Below are 20,325 nucleotides of genomic sequence, written 5' to 3' on the forward strand. Positions count from 1 at the left end.
TATCCTGGATATGAAGATTATTTGCCTCCCAGAATCAGCTTGAGGAGGGGCATTTGGCAGTAGCCTGAGTTGGGTCCCTTGTCCAAAGAAGATGTCCCATGTTCCTCAGCATTGTTGGGGATAGCTAACAGGGCATGTGATTTCATGAGGGGGAAGTGTCAGGTTAAGGCCCCTGCAGGCTGCTTGACCAAACAAAATGGATGCCAAGGTAGCAACACGACGGAGTAGCTTAGCTAAACTCTCAACACTCTAAAAATGAGAGTCTCAGCAATCCACGGATGTCCACATGAAACCTAGTCACATGCAGGAGGTAAAGGGTGGAGATTATACTACCCTCCTAAATTAGAAAAAAATCCCAGAAAAGAATCAAGGGTTATTATTTTTTTTTGTAACACTGTAACTCTTGGGGGTACACAGCCTCTCTCAGCTCCCAGAGATCATTCTTTTATTTATTTGTTTGTTTATTTATGGCTGTGTTGGGTCTTTGTTGCTGCATGTGGGCTTTCTCCAGTTGCGGCGAGTGGGAGCTACTCTTCATTGCGGTGCGTGGACTTCTCATTGTGGTGGCTTCTCCTATTGTGGAGCATGGGATCTAGGCGCACTGGCTTCAGTAGTTGTGGCACGTGAGCTCAGGAGTTGTGGCACATGGGCTCAGTAGTTGTAGCTCGTGGGTTCTAGAGCACAGGCTCAGCAGCTGTGGTGCACGGGCTTAGTTGCTCCATGGCATGTGGGATCTTCCTAGACCAGGGCTTGAACCCATGTCCTCTGTATTGTCAGGAGGATTCTCAACCACTGCACCACCAGGGAAGCCCCAAGGGTTATCTTAAAGCAAAAGGACAGCTTATCATTCACGAGGTTTGCAAACCAGAGATGTACAGCATTCAGCTATAAATGAAACTACGTTTGGGAGGGGTGGTGAAGGGGGTGAGGAATTTTTAAAAGCAAAACCTACAAAAGCCACAGTTGGCAGACTTGTAAAGGGAATGGATGGTCCTTGCAGCTTGACCACAAGCCCTTGTGAAATGGAGCAGGACCCTGTATGGCCTTCCCATGAAGAGAACTCCCCACCCCTGTGTCCCCTGCCTCTTACTTTTTGGGAAGCTTTAGCCTTTTAGGCCTTCTTTCAGTTCCAAAGAACAAATTTAATCAGAGAAGTAAGAAAATGTAGAAACAAAGGAAAGCATTCAAGTGAGACAAAATGATGATAGTTTAGCCATGAAACAAAGTCAAGGACCTTTAGTTCCTTCTCAAAGCCTGTAGATAATATCTTGAGCCATATCCTTGAGTTGTTTTGCAGATACTAAAACCCCCACCAGGTGCAGGAAGTTCACTGCATGCTACCACCAGACAGGTTGGAGCCAGGTAATTGATAATTGAGATTTCTGAAATACCACCCTGTTACCTAAACATCAACCAATCAGGAATTGTTCATGAGCTGATCACACACCCTGTGACCCTCTCCTGTCATTAAAAACCCCTCGCTGAAAGCCCATCAGGGAGTTCAGATCTTCTGAGCATAAGGTACCCATTCTCCTTGCTTGGTGCCCTGCAATAAACCTGGTACTTTCCTTCACCACAACCCAGTGTCAGTAGATTGGCATTACTGTGCATGGGGCAAGTGGACCCAAGTTTGGTTCAGTAACATATGCAGCTTGACTTCCAGTTTTTGATGATTGGCTGTCATTAGAGCTTCTCCTCAGGGACTTTTCTAGGTAGGACCCTTAGCAGAATCTGAAGTCCTTACAGTTTTTGGTCATGGTTTTTCTAAGAACACAGAGTACATGACTGAACACCAGGTCTGTCATGACGGCCTGACTCCATTTTATTTAATTTTTTCATAGCACAAGGTACTCTTTTTTTTTTTTTTTTGCGGTACGCGGGCCTCTCACTGTTGTGGCCTCTCCCGTTGCGGAGCACAGGCTCCGGACGCGCAGGCTCAGTGGCCACGGCTCACGGGCCCAGCCGCTCCGCGGCATGTGGGATCTTCCCGGACCGGGGCACGAACCCGCGTCCCCTGTACCAGCAGGCGGACTCTCAACCACTGCGCCACCAGGGAAGCCCACAAGGTACTCTTTATTGTGATATTCAATGGAAAACATCTGTAAACCAGCTTACTGTAGTGATGACAGTTGCAACCATGCTAAGGCCCTTTTTATTATATTAAAAAAGGGTGGGTGTGGGAGTTCTGTTCACTCCTATGTAACAGAAAATGGGACCTGAATTCAGAGATTTTTAGGCGTATGTAGCTTTTATATATCTTCATGATTTCTTGAGTTTATTTTTCATTTAAAAGAATGCCTTCTTTGCCATAAGTAAGTCTAAATGCAGCATATACAGAACAGTTAGGAATACAGGAAAATTTAGCCATAAGTGTAGACCAGTGTAGGACAAGCTACTCTCTTTTAGATGTGGTTCCAAAGGAAAGGCAGTGATGAAGACTTGGAATTTTACCATATATTCAGGAAGAGGGAGAAAAGAAAACTTTTTTTTCCTTTAAAAATATCCAGGGAGGGCTTCCCTTGTGGCACAGTGGTTAAGAATCCGCCTGCCAATTCAGGGGACCCGGGTTCGAGCCCTAGTCCGGGAAGATCCCACATGCCGCAGAGCAGCTAAGCCCATGCACCACAACTGCTAAGCCTGCACTCTAGAGCCCGCGAGCCACAACTACTGAGCCTGTGCACTACAACTACTGAAGCCCACGTGCCTAGAGCCTGTGCTCCAAACAAGAGAAGCCACTGCAATGAGAAGCCCGCGCACTGCAACAGTCGCCCCCGCTCACCACAACTAGAGAAAGCCTGTGTGCAGCAGTGAAGACCCAATGCAGCCAAAAATAAATAAAATAAATTTATAAAAAAAAAAATCCGAGGAATTCCTTGGCAGTCCAGTGGTTAAGACTCCGTGCTTCCACTGCAGGGGTCACAGGTTCGATCCCTGGTCGGGGAATTAAGATCCCGAGTGCCGCATGGTGCAGCCAATAAATAAATTTTAAAAATATCTATGCCATGGCGGAGTTCTGAACTATACTGAATCAACGGTGCAGATCAACTACCCTTGGATCCTAGTCCTGGAGTAGGTTCAAGATTGTGTGGGAGGGCCTCTGGCCCTTTCTACTGTTCTAGCTGTCAGACTTGGGATGACTCCCTTAACCATTAAATATATTTTGTCCCCAAGAGTATTGGGAGAGGCCCCTGCTGGCCTTTCCAGATTGGCCCCTTGGCCCTGTCTGCTTGGATCAACAGCCCTGCTATGGAGGGGGCGGGCTGCCCTAGGCCAAGGAGAGAAGGGGGTCATCATTGCGCTAGAAATATTTTAGAATTAAGAAGCGGACAGTGGAGCTGCCCAGTGGGGGTGGGGAGGAAGGCCCCTCCCTCCCGACTCCATTTTATTTTGGGTCCCTGTTAGACACACTGGGTCCATTTTCTATGTCCTTTTCTTAGGGAATTTATCTTATTTTTACTTTTCCTTAGTGGAGGTTACTTAATTTCTACAATGCTTTTATGGCTAAAGAAGCACAGAATACCTAGGTGGACACATCCCTTATTTAGCAAGAAGAAAAAATACATGTTAGGGTTTGTTCTAAGGGTGTTTATAATATGTAATATTAATATTAAATATACAATATGTTTGAGAACCTGTGAAAACTGAATTGCGAGAGAGAGAAATGATTTGTTTGGCCTTGCCACAAATGAATGCTAAATAGACAAATACAGAATTTTAGGAAATATGCAACATTCCTTCATACACAGAGCAGCTGGCAAACCTATTCCACATGTGTCACATTCACCTAATTGTGCCTAAAACCCAGTAGGTGCTCACTGAACATTTCTTAGAACAGTAAATACACACTACAACATAGCTTCCGTATTCATTCTCACGTTTCTGGCAAGACTTTCAAAAGATTGTCTCAATCTATCACTCCAAGCAGTTAATGAGCCATGTTTTCAAGTATTAAAAAGAAGCACATTTTGGAGAGAAAAGCCACAGGCTCAGCTTCATTTTCTGGCTTTTCAGACTTCACTATCTCTTGCTTAAACTTGGCTAAGATCTTCACTTTTTTTTTTTTTACATGTCACACATATGCTTTTCTAGAACTATTTCTGCTGCTTTATTTTAATAACTACATAATCAATAATACCTTTCAGTAATTTCCATTTCACAAGTGTTTTTCTCAGATAATTTTAATTCCCTTTGAAGACACTGCTGCTGCAATTTGAGGTGAAGTGATAAATAACTTCCTAGCAAGAAGAGGAGAGACTAGAATCCCACACATTTGTCTTGGGGGCAAGATGCTCCCCTTGTACACGTGCTCTGACTATTAAAAGATCATACAGTGTCCCAGCAGAAAATGGAGTGTGATAAATCACTATTCTTTTTCAGGTAGGTTTCAGATTCTTAAAAGAATTGGAAAATATCTCAGATATGGAGTAAAAAATATTGTTTGAAGAAACGTGTTGTTCACTAGGTTCAAACAGAATCACTGACTGTACAGCCAGAAAAGCTGTTTTTCTGGGAACCAGAGTCACAGTTTCACCCTTTCAAGCAATTCTGCATTTCCTGTCATTCTTCCTCCATTATCCCTACCATGGTTCTATCTGAAGTCTTTTCTTTCTTGTCCTGGACCAAATATGCTGAAGGTCATTAAACCGAATACAGAGCTTCAGTCTGTTACCGAAGCAAAATTGGGTCCGCTTGCCCATAGGCAGGAAAGCCAATCTACTGACATCGGGCTGTGGTAAAGGAAAGTGCAGTGTTCATTGCAGGGTGCCAAGCAAGGAATTCAGGGCAGCTAGTACTTAAAAGACCCGAACTCCCCAAAGGATTCCAGGGAAAGGTGTTCAAAGATAGGATGAGGGAAGGGGGTTGTAGGATGTGTGATCAGCTCGTGGACATTCTTCTGATTGGTTGGTGGTGAGGTAATCTGGAGTCAACATCACCAACCTTCTGGTTCTAACCATTCTGGTGTTTATGTGCTTGCAGGCTGCATGTAGTTCATTTTTCCCACTTGGTGCAGGTTTCAGTATCTGTAAAAGAGCTCAAAGGTCATGGCTCAGAATATTATCTATAACCCTTGAAGAGGAACTAAAAGTCCTTGACTTTGTTTAACAAGTAAACAATTATTATTTTGTCTTGTTTGACTGTTTTACTTCCCTTCTGGATTTTCTCACTTCTGTGATTAAATTTACTCTCTGGAACTCAGGAAATGATTTTAGCTAACGAGAGGATCTCAGTCTTTGTTTTCTTTGGAGAAAGAATTCAACAAAGAGACTAAGATTGCAAGGCAGGCACAGAATTCATTAGAAGCACAGAACATGTGGGAAAGCAAAAGGCTAGCTCACGGAGTGAGCTGCGTGCAATAGGGGCAGCTTAGGTTGTTAGTATGGGGTTAATCTTCCAGGGTTTGGGCCAGGGTGACTCCCCTTTTCCCTCCGCTACGATAGTGTCATCTGCAATTCCTTATTTGGGCTTCCACCAGGCTCCATTTTGAATCTTTCCCAAGAACACCTAAGAATAACCTATTGGGGGTGGGTGTCAAAATTGCAATGCTAATGATATTATAACGATATTACAATGTAGCCAAAGTTACTAGAGGACGACTTGAGAACCCCCTCTGCGCATGTGTGGGGCTGGGAAATCTCCTTGACCACAAGAATGTGGAGGCTGGGGTGGACCCTCTCATCTTTCATCCAATTAGGGCTCCTAGTCCCAACAGTAGTTTATCAAAAGGGTCAGCATGAAACCAGTTGCAGCAGGTTACCCCGAAGCCTATCTATCTCCTACCTCAAAGCACACGCTGGCTCCATGGTTTTCACCGTCAAGAGTTTCTTGCTGAGATGTTGCAAAGTTTCTGTTTTAGATGCCATTCCAGGGAATTCCCTGGCTGTCCAGTGGTCAGGACACGGCGCTTCCACTGCCGTGGGCTGGGGTTCAGTCTCTGGTCGGGGAACTAAAATTCCACAAGAGCGCAGCACCGCCAAAAAAAAAAAACCCCAGCCATTCCTCCATGCACCATGGCCGCATTAAGTGCAAAACAAGTAGGTGGTTTTGCTTCTGCTTAATCCTTATGCATGAAGAGGCTGTCCTTGGGCCTGTCCCTGTCTTTCCTGCCTCCGGGAGGCCTAGGAGGCTACACTTTTTCTACAGACAACAGGCAGTCAGAGGACATGGGATGGGGGAGAGGAATCTGTTCTAGGAAAGTCTCCTAGGGTCCTGTTAGGTTTCAAGTTGTTGAAAAGCGAGAGCATAGCTGAGAGCTATGAGTGCACATAGAGTATCATTATAATATAGTGTGTCCCTTTGGATGTGTAGATTTGGGAACTTGCTCTGTTTCACAGTGTGCAATAACAGGTCACTAAACTTCTGTAAGTATTCCTGGACTGCTCTCCAGAAATCTGGGTGCGTCCCCTTTAACATCAGGGGACGCCCCGCCCACCGTTGGAGACTGGGAACTCCGCTTCTCAGTGCCCTTGAAGGAGTCTCAAAGCCACTACCAGCCACTTAGGGAGTGAGTTCTGCTCAGATCATAGACAGAAGTGGTGGCAGCGGAAACTACATTACCCAGAAGCAGCTACGGTGCGAAAGCTTCGGTGACTGAGCCAATGAAAGCTTAGGGGGGGGACGCATATGTGCGTGCTCATCGCCTAGGGGCGGGACTTCCGGCGTTGTCTCTGGTAGTGTTTGGGTGGTTGTCGGGCTGTTCACGGGTTCAGGGTGTCGGCGTCGCTTGGTGGGCACCGAGGTGACGGAGCGAAGAGTGGGAGGAGAGAAGTTGGTCCCGCTGCCCAGAGGCGGCTGTGAGGTCCCCTGCGCCCGTAGTTGACGGTGGTGCCCTAGTTCCCGACCCGCTCGCCGCCTCTCCCGGCTCCGTTCTTCCCACCGGCCGGTGACCGAGGCGGCCCTGATGAGGCCGGCTCAGGTGGGTGCTGCGTCTCCCGAGCCCCCACCCGGCCCGACCCCCGCCTCCGAGTCCCAAATCCGGAAGGAGGTGGGTCCGCTCAATTCCTTGCCTGTCAGCCCCAGAGTCCAGAACAGAGGGCGGCCTTGGGAGGGGTCCCTTTTCCACCAGTGGACTGGGGTGAGGGAGAGAGTACCCTCGGGGCCGCCGGTGCACGGATTGCAGGTGCTACGGAGTTGGAAGCATTGGGGAAACCTGGGGTCGCTTTTGTCGGGGACAGAGGGGGACGAGGTGTCTCACCTGAAATGGCAACCTGAGCAGGTAGAATTCATGGAAGGTTGTGAAGGGATTGGGGATGGGAGAACCGTGTTCAGAGTTAGAAGTTAAAAATTGGGAGAATAGGATGCGAATGGAGGCAGGGAGACTGCTGAGGAGACCACCGCGATAGACCCCAGGAGAATTATGGCAGGGGCTGGGCCAGGAAGGTAGTGCGACATTGAGAGATGGGATGAGATTCTGGAGAAATCTCAAACTTGGAGGAAATGGGATTTCCTGCTGCATAAAATACGGTTGTAAGCAAAAGTAGGGAATGAAGTACCATCCAAATTTTTTTGCCTGAACATCTGATAGTGGGGAGATGAGGAAGTCAGCGCGAGGAGCAGGTTCAGGGGGAAGATCATGAGTTGTATTTGGACATGTTGATCCTGACATGTATCAAGTTGGAGATGTCACCAAATGGAGATACCATATGTGGAGGTGAACATAAAGTCTGGAAGTAGAGGAAGGGGACAGGGTTGGAAATATCAAAGGCATGGAGGGTGTGGACTGGACCAGGGCATGGCCTGGGGATCAGATTGAGGAGGGAGGCTTAAGATTGTTTTTTTTGTTTGTTTGTTTGTTTTTATTTTTGGCTGCATTGAGTCTTTGTTGCTTCACGCGGGCTTTCTTTCTCTAGTTGTGGTGAGCAGGGGCTAGTCTTCGTTGTGGTGCGTGGGCTTCTAATTGCAGTGGCTTCTCTTCTTGCGGAGCATGGGCTCTAGGGTGCACGGGCTTCAGTAGTTGCATCACGTGGGCTCAGTAGTTGTGGCTCGCAGGCTCTAGAGCGCGGGCTCTGTAGTTGTGGCGTACAGGCCTAGTTGCTCCGCGACATGTGGGATCTTCCCGGACCAGGGCTCAAAGCCGTGTCTCCTGCATTGGCAGGCAGATTCTCAATCACTGTGTCACCAGGGAGGATTAAGATTGTTACATGAGATGGGCCCTGTGGTGAGGGAGGAGCGAGAGCTTGAGGGGAGGACATGAGGGCTGGGTGCTGGCATCCCTGGTGCTCCCTTCAGAAAAGAGCAGACCTGACATAGGAGGGCTTCTGGCCTGTGTCTGTAGGAAGGGAGGCCTGGATGGGGTAAGGAGCGTCACTTCTGTGGAGCCTGCAGTGTGTGCTGGTGTGGGTTCTCCACTTGCAGGCTCTACTGATCCTCAGGGCCAATCCTGATGGAGCAAGGGGAAGGTAAGCCAGAGTGGTGCAGCCAGTGGGTCCTAGACGAGGGCACTGCCAGCTCACCTCCAACCCTCAGGGCAAGAGGGATGATCCACTGCTCCCTTTTGAGGATTATTTAATGGGTAGGCCTGGTTGCTGAATGAACTAATAGCTGACCTGCCTGCTCAGCCCCTTGCTACAACTTATTAACTTAAGAATGTATGAGGGCTTCCCTGGTGACGCAGTGGTTGAGAAGCTGCCTGCTGATGCAGGGGACACGGGTTCATGCCCCGGTCTGGGAAGATCCCACATGCCGCGGAGCGGCTAGGCCTGTGAGCCATGGCCGCTGAGCCTGCGCGTCCGCAACGGGAGAGGCCACAACAGTGAGAGGCCCACGTACCGCAAAAAGAATGTATGAAAATTAAACACTAATTAATCAATATTCCTCTAAATACATACACATAGGTAATTAGAAATGAGCCTGTTCACTCAGTTAAATTTATGCAAACACTTTGTAATTGGCTTGGCATTGATTTACCTCTAGGTATTTGCTTAACAATGCCAAGTTTTATATATGACATCCTCTGAGATCTTAAAAAAGCAGTAAAAATAAAGACCCCAGTTTTCAAAACTCTATCACTTCAGTTGCACTGAAAATATATACAAAACCGTTGTTCCTATGGTCAGTCATAGCTGACACATGGTATGTACTCCTTACGTTAGATAACAATATGACCCCTGTGAGGTTGGAAGCATTCTTTTTTTTTTTTTTTTTTTAAATTTTTATTTATTTATTTATTTTTTGCGGTACGCGGGCCTCTCACTGTTGCAGCCTCTCCCGTTGCGGAGCACAGGCTCCGGATGCGCAGGCTCGGCGGCCATGGCTCACGGGCCCAGCCACTCCGCAGCATGTGGGATCCTCCCGGACCGGGGCACGAACCCACGTCCCCTGCATCGGCAGGCGGACTCTCAACCACTGCGCCACCAGGGAAGCCCTGGAAGCATTCTTAATCTTCATAAACTTTTTCTTTTCCCTGAGGCTCAGGGAGGTTTAACCCTTCTCCAGTGTCACTCAGCTAGTAAGAGACAATACTGTTTTGTGAGGAACTGAGCTTAGACTCTCAGGCTGAGATCTAATTACACCAGGGTAGGGCAGAAGTGGTGGTCCAGCTCTGCTGTAGGATCCTGCCACTGTTACCCATTTCACATGGCTTCCTTCCCCCAGGGTCCCATGGCAGTGGCAGAAATGCTTATGGACCCTGTACAGGTGAATGGAGGGGTCCCACCTCTCACCCATCCCAATTATCACCCTGATAGTTTTATCATCCTGATCTGTATGCCCTCAGGGAATGGTAGTGTCCCAGGACTTCTATCCCTTTTTTGTCTCTTGTCTCTGTAGACCCTGTGCTTTCACCAGGTCCAGGATCCTATATTTAGTCCCAGGTTATATAGAATAGTTCCATTTCTGACAACTGATGGGGTAAGATGTGGCAGAGAGTCCTGACTACATTCAGGATTCTGAATGTTCAGACAGTTGCAGGTGATACTGAGGTGGAATGTTCAGAGAACTGCAGGTCTCTGTTATATCTGGTGGGAATGGGGAGCTGGGATAGGGGTTCACAGGTATCAGGCCTTGAATGATAGCCTGAGGTCCTGGTTCTCTCATCTCAGGTTGATGGGAGGTACGGAAGGTTTGAAGCAGAGGAGGAAGGTGCTATGACTCATGTTTTAACAGATTCCCTCTGGCTGTAGAATAAAAGACAGACAACGGTGTGAGTGAAGGTAGGGAGACCTGAGAGGAATTTCTGCAGTCATCTAGGTGAATGTTGGTGGTGGCTACATCCGAGTGGTGGCTATGGAAGTAGGGAGTGGTTGTTTTCTGGATGTGTTTTGAACTAGAGCTGCCCGTGTTTTATTTATTTTTTTAAATGTATCAGTATATTTTTAATTGAAGTATAGATGATTTACAGTATTGTACTGTCCATATTTTATGTAATGGAGAGTGAGGGACTCAAGGAAGTGGGCTGATAGGAAGAATTGGGGATGACTTCATGTTTCTGGACTTGTTAGGAAGGATGGATGCCTCATCAACTAAAATGGGCAAAGTCAGCTTTAGGAGGAATTTTCAGGTGGAATGAGAGTCCGTTTTTGTCCACGTCACAAATGTTCCAGAGACACCCAAGGGGAGGTGTTGAGTGGGCACTTTTACACAGAGGGCTGGAGTTCAGAGGACGGATTCAGGATGGAGACAGCCACAACAGAGTGGCTGTGTGGACTACGATGAAGCCGAAGGTAAGATTTAGGCGGCATCATTTCTAGTTTATGGTGGTGATGCCATTAGAGGACAAGGAGTGAGAGTGAAGGGCCTCAGGACTAAGTCTGTGGGTTGGGTACCTGGCTGGTGGTGATGCGCATCACGAAGACAGATGAGGGAGCAGAGTGTCCTTGTCTGTGCATGACAGCGGGATGTAGGCGTGAGAGTCTTCTGAGGCCAGAGCGGACATGAGATGGATGTTGAGGGAGGAAATGGGATCAGCTAGGAGAGTCGCTAGACTTAGGGTGCAGTGACAGTGTGGGTGGGGAGGTCGGTGTACCTGGGCTTCATGTGAGGAGAGAACGTGCTGACTGCTTATGGGACAGTCTGTGCAACACGGAAGAAGGAGAGGGCTAAGGGGACATGAGGTCTCACATAAAAAGGGTGGCTGGGGAGGAAGGAAAAAACAGGGCCAGGTGGTGAGACCTTCTAAGAAGGGCTTGGGGCAGGCCCTGGCCCCAGGGGACTTTGGTGTTCAGGGGCAGGACTGGGCTGAGATGAATGCTGGATGCATTTCCATTCACTGCCTGGATTCCATGTGCAGAGTACCCTGTAAGGAGGTGAAGGAAGTGCCTATGGTGTGGGCTGGGGCTGTCTGTGGAACTGTCACTGTGGAAGGGTTAGAGTCACGAGGAAGGTGCAGTCCAACGAGTGAGATGCAGGTAAGGAGGAGTGTGAATGGTTGGTCCTGGGCCCTGGCACTGGGCGCTTGAGGACAGGGACGAGTCTGAATGTGTCTGAGGGTCAACACCTGGGGAACCCCAGGGAAACTGTGTGGCAGGAGAGGGGTAGGGCCCTGCATGCAGGTCCACACCTTATATGGTGGTTTTCTTCTCCCTCCCCCATGTGTTTTATGCTGTGTGCCGGACACAGTGATCAATGGTAATAAGGAGAGAGCAGGCACTGGTGCCACTGGGACCTGGTATATATTCCATGGTGGGACGTGTGGGAGGAGGGATGGATGAGCAGGAATGGATGTGTAGGGGGAGGGCTGAAGGTCCTGGAAAAGGAAAGGGAAGTGCATCAGCGATTGCACCCACAGGATTTTAACTAGTGGAGACGAGTGAGTCGTGATACAGAGAGGCCAATGACATTAAAAGACAGTTTTATTACTTATATTTCCCAAGAGGAGGAGGTACACTATGTAACAGGGCTACCTCTAGAAGCACCAGATTCGGTCAGGAGGCGTGAGCACAAGCTAAGGGACACCAAAGGTCAGCACCTTTAATAGACTTTTGAGGGAAATGCAGGGAGGATTGGATGAAAAGTTTATGGGTGACTAGTTTGTATAATTCTGTGTACCTGGGGTATGGGAACTGTCCCTAGCTGTCTGTTACCTGGCCCTGGGCTGCTTTAGGGCAGGGGAAATACTGACCTGGTTCGTGAGAGTTAGTTAAGGAGTTGGTTGAGAGTATGGGCTCTGGATTGCAAGGGAGATGTAAACAAATTTGGCCATTAGTTTAGCCCTGTAATTAATGGATGGCAAATAGATAAATACAGAATCCACAAAAATATAGTTAAAACAAGAAGCTGTCCATGAACCAAACTCTTCCAATTTTGGCAGGACCGTGTGGTCTTTGAGGACGTGGCTGTGTATTTCTCCCAGGAGGAGTGGGTCCTCCTTGATGAAGCTCAGAGACACTTGTACCATGCTGTGATGACGGAGAACTTTGCACTTGTGACCTCCCTAGGTAAGGTCCACAAGCTCAGCCAGTGCCCTGAGCTGTGCTCTGTTCTTTCCCTTTTCCCAGGGGGCAGCTCTGTACTCCCCACACTGAGACCATGGGTACTGCTTCCTTTCCTGGTTTCCTGGCATATGTGTTGTTGGTGCCGGGGCTGGACTGTGTGTACAGTGTCATTTTTCTCCCCAAGAAGCCCCATCTCTTCTACTCTGAGTCCTTCCAAGATAGGGCTCAGGAATCAGAAATCTAGATTCTGTCTGAGACCCCTTCAGACTTGGCCTGTTCTTGGTTGGGTCCTCAGTCTAGATGCTTGGACTCTTGTTGTGCCAGGCCTTACCCCTCCCTCTTGCTGACATTTCTTAGGGCCTTCTGTGCCAGGAATTTTAGCACCAACCTAATTACTAATTTGGGGAACCACTGATTGTTACTACAGTCTCCCCTGTGAAGTTCTTATAATTTTAGAATGCCGAAAGCCCTGTGTTGGATCTCTGTCTACATGTGCTGGCCCCTTCTTTTTCTGTCTTTCACGTAAGACTAACCTCTTTCGGGTGCCACATCAATGCTCACCTGCAGCAATGGGGAGGACTCTGGGTACCTGCTAGTCTAGCGTGGTCACTACTACATCAATGGCAGGAGACACTCAGAAGTACCCGGGCTTGGTGTGAGGTCCTGGGAAAGGGTGTGATGTCAGAGCTCGGAACCTGTCCTGTGTTCACTATTGATTGATGCTTGGATCAGTGCCACACCTCATTTCTTCCCCACTCTTATTTCTTCTGTCACACTCCAACCACACTTTTGTGACTCTCACTTGTCACATGTTCTGTTTCATTGCTCCCTTTGCAATGTTCAACATTTGACCTATATGTAAGATATCGTGAGGTCTGCACGTATCCTTATATTGTCCTTGAACTTTAGCATTTCTTTTGTATCAAGTATTTCTAGATCTGGGCACAACCTTCGACACAGTGCTCACCTGTCACCAGTAGCCATGGCCATGTTGACTTGGAGGCCTGCCTCTCCTCCCTGCTCTGGTGTGAATGTTTGTGTTCCCCCATGTTCCATATGTTGAAAACCCCATGCCTAAGGTGACAGTATTAGGAGATGGGGCCTTTGGGGTGATTAGGTCATGCGGGAAGAGCCCTCATGAATGAGATTTGTGCCTTTATGAAAGGGACCCCACAGAGCCTCCTAGCTCCTTCCAGCATGTGAGGACACTATGAGAAGTCTGCAACCCAGGAGAGTACAGGCTGATCTGTGGGTTCAAGTCTCCAGAAGTGTGAGAAATAACTTTCTGGTTTTATAAGCCAGCCAGTCTGTGGTATTTTGTCATAGCATCCGAAATGGACTGAGACAGTAACTCATCCTTCAGTCCTTGCCTATTGTCAGGGCTCTCTCATCATGGGAGCTATGCAGGCCCATCTCTGCACAGCAGACCTTCCTCTCTCTGGCTTTAGTCTTCGGTGTGTCATTTCTGATGGGGCTGCCCCTTCTACCAAAATAATCATGCACTTCACCGGCATTTCTCTGCTTACAGGTTGTTGGCATGGAGCACAGGATGAGGAGGCACCTTCTGAGCAAAGTGTTTCTGTAGGGGTGTCAGAGGTTGGGACTCCAAAGCCAGATCCATCCACCAAGAAGGCCCAGCCCTATGAGATGTGTGACCCACTGTCCAGAGACCACTTGCACCTACCTGAGCATGACGGAATGTACCCTGATGAAGGGCTGTATATTTGTGGGGCAAACCTTTTCCAGCACCAGAAGGAGCAGATTAGAGACAAACTTTCCAGAAGGGATGAGGGGCAGCCTTCATTTCTTACCAATAGCAACATTCACTCGGCAGAGAGGACCTTGACATGCAGCAGAGACAGAAAGGACTTCCCAGGCAGCATAGGCCTTCTGAAGCAGCCGACCCCTCACAATGTGGGGAAGCCACACAGGGACACTGAGTGTGGGGAAGCTTTTGATAGTGGGCAGAGTGATTACAGGTGCACTCAGTGTGGGAAAGCCTTCCGTCAAAAACAGATCCTTGTTGAGCACCAGAAAATCCACACTGGTGTAAGGCCTTATGACTGCAGCAAATGTGGGATGGCCTTCATTAGAAAGTTTCACCTTGTTCAGCACCAGAGAATCCATACTGGAGAAAGGCCTTTTCAGTGCAGTGAATGTGGGAAATGCTTTAGGTACAACTCCACACTCATTAGTCATCAGAGAGTTCACACTGGATTGAGCCCTTATGAGTGCAGCAAATGTGGGGAATTCTTCAAGTACAATGCCAACTTCATGAAACATCAGAGGAAACACAATGGAGAAAGGCCTTATGAGTGCAGAGAATGTGGAAAATTCTTTAGGTACAACTATAGACTGGTAAGGCATGGGAGAGTTCACAGTGGAGAACGACCTTATAAGTGCAGCGAATGTGGGAAATTTTTCAGGTACAGCTCCACATTCATGAGACATCAGAGAGTTCATACTTCAGAAAGGCCTTATAAGTGTAATGAATGTGGGAAATATTTTAGGTATAATTCCACACTCATTAAACACCAGAGAGTTCACACTGGAGAAAGGCCTTATGAGTGCACTGAATGTGGGAAATTCTTTAGGTACACATCCACCCTCATTAGACATCAAAGAGTTCATACTGTAGAAAGGCCTTATGAGTGCAGCTTGTGTGGGGAATACTTTAGGTCCAAGTCCAAACTCATTAAACATTGGCAAAATCACACTGGAGAAAGGCCTTACGAGTGCAGTGAATGTGGGAAGGCGTTTAGGTACCACTGCAGACTCATTAGACATAAGAGAGTTCACAGTGGAGAGAGGCCTTTCGAGTGCAGCGAATGTGGGAAATTCTTTCGATACAACTCCAACCTCATTAAACATTGGAGAAATCACACAGGCGAGAGGCCTTATGAGTGCAGAGAGTGTGGGAAAGCCTTTAGCCACAAGCATATACTTGTTGAGCATCAGAAAATCCATACTGGAGAAAGGCCTTATGAGTGCAGTAGATGTCAGAAAGCCTTCATTAGGAAGTCCCACCTTGTTCATCACCAGAAAATCCACACTGAAGACAATATGAGTGCTGTGAATGTGGGGAATTCATTAGATACAACTCCAACCTCATGAAGCAGAGAATTCACAGTGGTAAAGGCCTTATGAAAGGGCCTACTGTATAGTACAGGGAATTATATTCAGTATCTTGTAATAACTTATAATGGAAAAGAATTTGGAAAAGAATTATATATATATAATATATATATAAACTAAATGACTTTGCTGTACACCTGAAACATTGTAAATCAACTATACTTCAATTAAAAAACAAAAGACCTTACAAGTGCAGAGGTTATGGTAAATTATGTACTACTCCTAACACTGGAGAAGTACCTCATGAGTTATGTTGGAGTGGGCCTTCTGAGTACAGTGAGCATGGAAAGTTGTTTTGGTACAGCTCCCCACTCGTTAGACATCGAGTTCACACCAGACGAAGGCCTTCTAAGTACAGTGAATGGAAGTCTTCAGGTGAAACTCCAACTCCATTAAACATCTATTTCACAATGGAGAAAGGTCTAAGTGCAGCAAATATGGGCATATGTTCAGCCAAAACTCCCACCTCATTCAGCACCAAAAAGTTCACACCAGAGAGAGTATTGCAAATGTGGAAAGACTTTAGCAAAATGTCTGCTCTAATCTGTCCCTGAGAACTATTTTTTTTCTTTGATTGTGGTAAAATATATGTAACAAAGTTTACCCTCTACCTTTTAAATTGTTGGGTGTAGTGTGTTTAAAAATTCACATCTAATCTCCAGAATTTTTTTCATCTTGCAGAAATGAAACTCTATGCCTCTTAAACAACGTCTCTTTCTACTCCTTCCCTACCTCACCTGGCAACCTCTTTTTTACACTCAGTCGATTAATTTGATTACTCTGGATGCTTTATACAAGTATAATCATACAGTTTTCACCTCTTTGCAACTGGCTTATTTAGCTTAGCATAATTTCCCCATGTTGAAGCACTTGTCAGCATTTTCTTCTGTTTTGAGAAGGAATCAGAATTGACCTAAGTCATGGGGAAGGGTTCTGATGGTCAATACAGATTTGCCTGATATGATGCTATTTAGAGAAAGAGGAGATCCAGATTTTATATGGAATATTTATTAACAGCTTTATTGAGGTACTGACATACTCAATTTCATATTAAAATTGTAAAATGTATTTTCACATCTGCACAATGGGACTATCACCAAAGTCATGAGGGCTTCCCTGGTGGCGCAGTGGTTGAGAGTCCGCCTGCTGATGCAGGGGACACGGGTTCGTGCCCCAGTCCGGGAAGATCCCACATGCCGCAGAGCGGCTGGGCCCGTGAGCCATGGCCTCTGAGCCTGCGCGTCTGGAGCCTGTGCTCTGCAACGAAAGAGGCCACAACAGTGAGAGGTCCGCGTACCGCAACAACAACAAAAATAAGTCACAGTAATGAACATGTCCATTACTTAATGGAGTTTCCATTAGCCACTTTGTATTCTCTCTCCCAAGCCTACCCAAGTTGCCATCTCCAGGTAGACATTGTAGTTTCCATTTTCTAGAATTTCATATAAAGGGAATCCTACAGGTTTCCTTGTTATGACTGTTTTCACTGAGTGCATGAATATATTTTTAGTATTATTCATGTGTGTGCAAAGGAATGACACTAAATAAAAATAAGGAAGGCTTTGTTATGTATTAGAGCTGCATTGTTTGTAAGAAACGTGGTTTTTTTTCTCACAATGAGAAAAGTTGTTTAAAGTGGGAAGTGAAGTTGAAACTAAGTAATTTAAACTGAAATTCAGTTTCATATGAATTCATTATAAAAGAAAGAATTTTGAACCATCTGCGTCGTACACAAGCTTCCACTGACACATCGTTCTAGATTTTTCTCTTATTTGGCTTCTTTTTTCTAGTCGTGTCTTTAAGCTATATCTTTGTATCATAAAGGTTCTTAGGGAATTTTAAAAATCATTTTTTGTGGTAAAATTCACTTAACATAAACTATCATCTCATTATTTTAAATGTTCAGTTCTGTGATATATTTGGATCTCCAGTGAAATAGAACCATCTGTGTATGTGTGTGAGCGCGTGCATTTTGTGTAGAGACAGAGAAAGGAGAGAGAGATCTTTAAAGGAATTAGCTGATGTGATTGTGATAGCCAGCAGTCTAAAATTTGCAGGGTAGGCCAGTAGGCTGGAGACCCAGTGAAGAGTTGCCGTCAAGACAAAAGGCAGTCTGCTGGTACAATTCCTTGTCATCTTTTTATCATGTAATCCTCAAACCAGGTGGCTCTTGAGAAAATGAAAATTTACAAATGTCAGCAGGCATTATAGACCAGGAAATCAAAAGAGAATGGTTTTAGAGTGAGAGCTAGGAAACAATCACAGAGGCCACTGTCTGGTTGTATTTTTAAAGTCCCAATGTGCACAATGTACTTAATGAAAAATTTAAGATAATTGTATCTGAATTTAAGTCTTTCTGTTTCATGAAGTTCATGACAGTCAAAATTTAGAGATTTGAGGCCTTAAGAGAAGATACTTAAGATATCTAAATGTGCCTATTTTTGTGTAATTTTAGACATACGAGTTTTAGATTCTTATTAAGAAATAAGTCAAAGACCCTAGAAATGAAGAAAATAAGAGCAGATAGAGGGAATTCCGTTTTCTGTCCTGGCGTGTAAGAAGCTGGAAGTTACCACTCCATCCTAACAGCAAGTAAAAAGCTGAAAATCAGCAACTCTTATTAGGTTCCCTAGAGCAGTCTTGAGTTCTATTTTATATTTGCTGTACCCGTTGCCAATTTGTATAGTCAATCTCTCCTACCTAAAAAAAGTAGTGAGATTTCTTGTTTTCTTAACTGGTCACATGTTGAACTTTATTTTAATTTTCACTCATTGTCCATCACCCACCCTACACCTTTGTCTTTGCCAGACCTTCAGCTAGGCAGAGGTTTCTTTGTTTTGGTTTGCTTTTTAATTTGGTGGGTGAACCAAAAATTCAAAACCAGAATGGTCCGACTCTCCAAGGGATCCTGCCTTCATTGTGTTGTTGCAGGTGTATTTTTGGACATGGATTTACCGTCACATTCCCTGGAGAATCCCCCAGATTTCGGACATAGTGCTCCAGGATTCCATTGAGAGCAGCAACTCAGTTTCCTCTAGTAAAAAAGAGTAATCATCATCACCTGGGCAGTAGAGCATTTCTCTTTCTTTCTAAGTGGCATGAGGAGCCCAAAATGACCAATTGGCTGTCTCATATCCCAATTCAGGTTTATAATATTATTCTTCTGGTGGAATTTTTCTCCCTTAAAGAAAAAGTCCTCCCAACATGCAGAATTTACCATTGAGGGGATGAGTAGCAGAAATTACTTGAGAGGGTTATTAGGTAATATAACGTGGAAAAGTAGCCTTGCTAGATTTAGTAAACAATATCTGGCTCAGTAAATTTTGAAAATGTCTAACTCCCTATGCACATATACACTAAAATAAGGAAATGTTGCATAGGACATACTTATATAAAAATCATTTGTTGTGTTTCTGAAGGAAATTATAACTAAGTTTCATACCTCTTTAAGTATACTTACCTGGTAATTTGCTTCTTCTTAACTTTTCCTTGTTTTGTAGTATTTGTTTATAAAATTCCTTGTAATTACCCTCTATATTCCATTTAGTTTGTTTCATAGTTTCCAGGGTAGTCTCATCCAATTTATTTGATTCCGTTGTCCACTGAACATTCCTCATGGAGACACAGGCTATAAGTAGCATTGTGAGCTGGAGGACAGATGATGCTGTCCAGTGTGGAAGACCACTACAACTTCTCCTGTGATTTTTAAAAATCTTTTCCACCCACATTCTTCTTAATAACAATCTTATTTTATCGTCTTCTTTGCTAGTAGTAGAATATTTATATCTCTCATGCTTAACTGTTATTACATGCTGTTTTATAGTTGACTGCCCATCATTTCCAATATTGATCAAACAATTGCACTGTGTCAACTTTTTGCAAACCATTACAAAAAGTGGACTACAAGAGACTTAAGGCATCCTAACAAATTAGTATAGGAACTGGAACGAAAATCATTAAATACAGGAAATACCCTGTATAGACAGAACTGGCCACCCTATTGCAGATGTGTCTCATGAACCTACCACTGTTCCTGAAACTGAGTAGAGCTTTATTGAACACGTGTTAGAGCAGTTAATACACATGACATTATGGTTCTCCTATTTATTTTTTACATTTCCAGTAAGTTCTTCAAAATGTCATCTCGACCCTATCTCTCCAAGTTGTTAGAGTCCAGCGTTTTCAAATGTGAAAAGGAAGCACTGTTTGGAGATAAAACCCTGAGTGTGGTCAAGGTTCTAGCACAGCCACAGGTGCAATTTCATTCTATGACTTTCAGACGTCTCTGTCTCTCACTCCAACTTCACTGAGATCTTAACTTTCTTTCGGCTGTAACATACGTTTCTCTACAATTTTTGTCAATTTTGTTGCATAGCTACATAATTATTATTATTAACTTTTTGTAATATCCATTTCGTAAGTAATTTTCAGAGATAATTTCAACTCCCTGTGCATTCACTGTTGCTGCAATTTCAGGTGAACTGCTAAATCAGTTTCCATAAAGGAGATGAGACCATGGAATGCCAAACCTTTTTTTCCATGGTAAGATGCCCCCTTTGCACACAGGCTTCAACAGTTAGAAGGTCACCTGCTATCTTGGCAGAAAATGGCATGTGATTATTTGCTCTCCTTTACAGACAGGTTTCAGATTTTAAAAGAAATGGAAAATATCTCAGAGAATAATAAATATCTCAATAAATTTTACTTGCTAGGTCAGAAAGCAATCAATGATTATCAAGGCCAGAAAGATATCCCTCTCCAACTCTCCCTTATGCCCTGTCTTTTCTTGCATATTGAAGGTCACGAAACATCTTCCAAAACT

General features: G+C 45.3%; 1 protein-coding gene across 1 annotated transcript; it reads left to right on the top strand.

Annotated features, from left to right (window-relative positions):
* Positions 1 to 9,624: 9,624 nt before the first annotated feature.
* Positions 9,625 to 17,086, top strand: LOC116743523 (zinc finger protein 548-like). Its single transcript, XM_032612044.1, is given in 5 exon segments — positions 9,625 to 9,633; positions 10,580 to 10,658; positions 12,245 to 12,371; positions 13,897 to 15,420; positions 15,423 to 17,086. Coding segments are annotated over 4 exon segments (1,773 nt in total). The 5' UTR covers positions 9,625 to 9,633; positions 10,580 to 10,646; the 3' UTR covers positions 15,533 to 17,086.
* The last annotated feature ends 3,239 nt before the right edge of the window (positions 17,087 to 20,325 follow it).

The sequence above is a fragment of the Phocoena sinus genome, chromosome 19, assembly GCF_008692025.1.
Source record: "Phocoena sinus isolate mPhoSin1 chromosome 19, mPhoSin1.pri, whole genome shotgun sequence".
Taxonomy (NCBI): Eukaryota; Metazoa; Chordata; class Mammalia; order Artiodactyla; family Phocoenidae; genus Phocoena; species Phocoena sinus.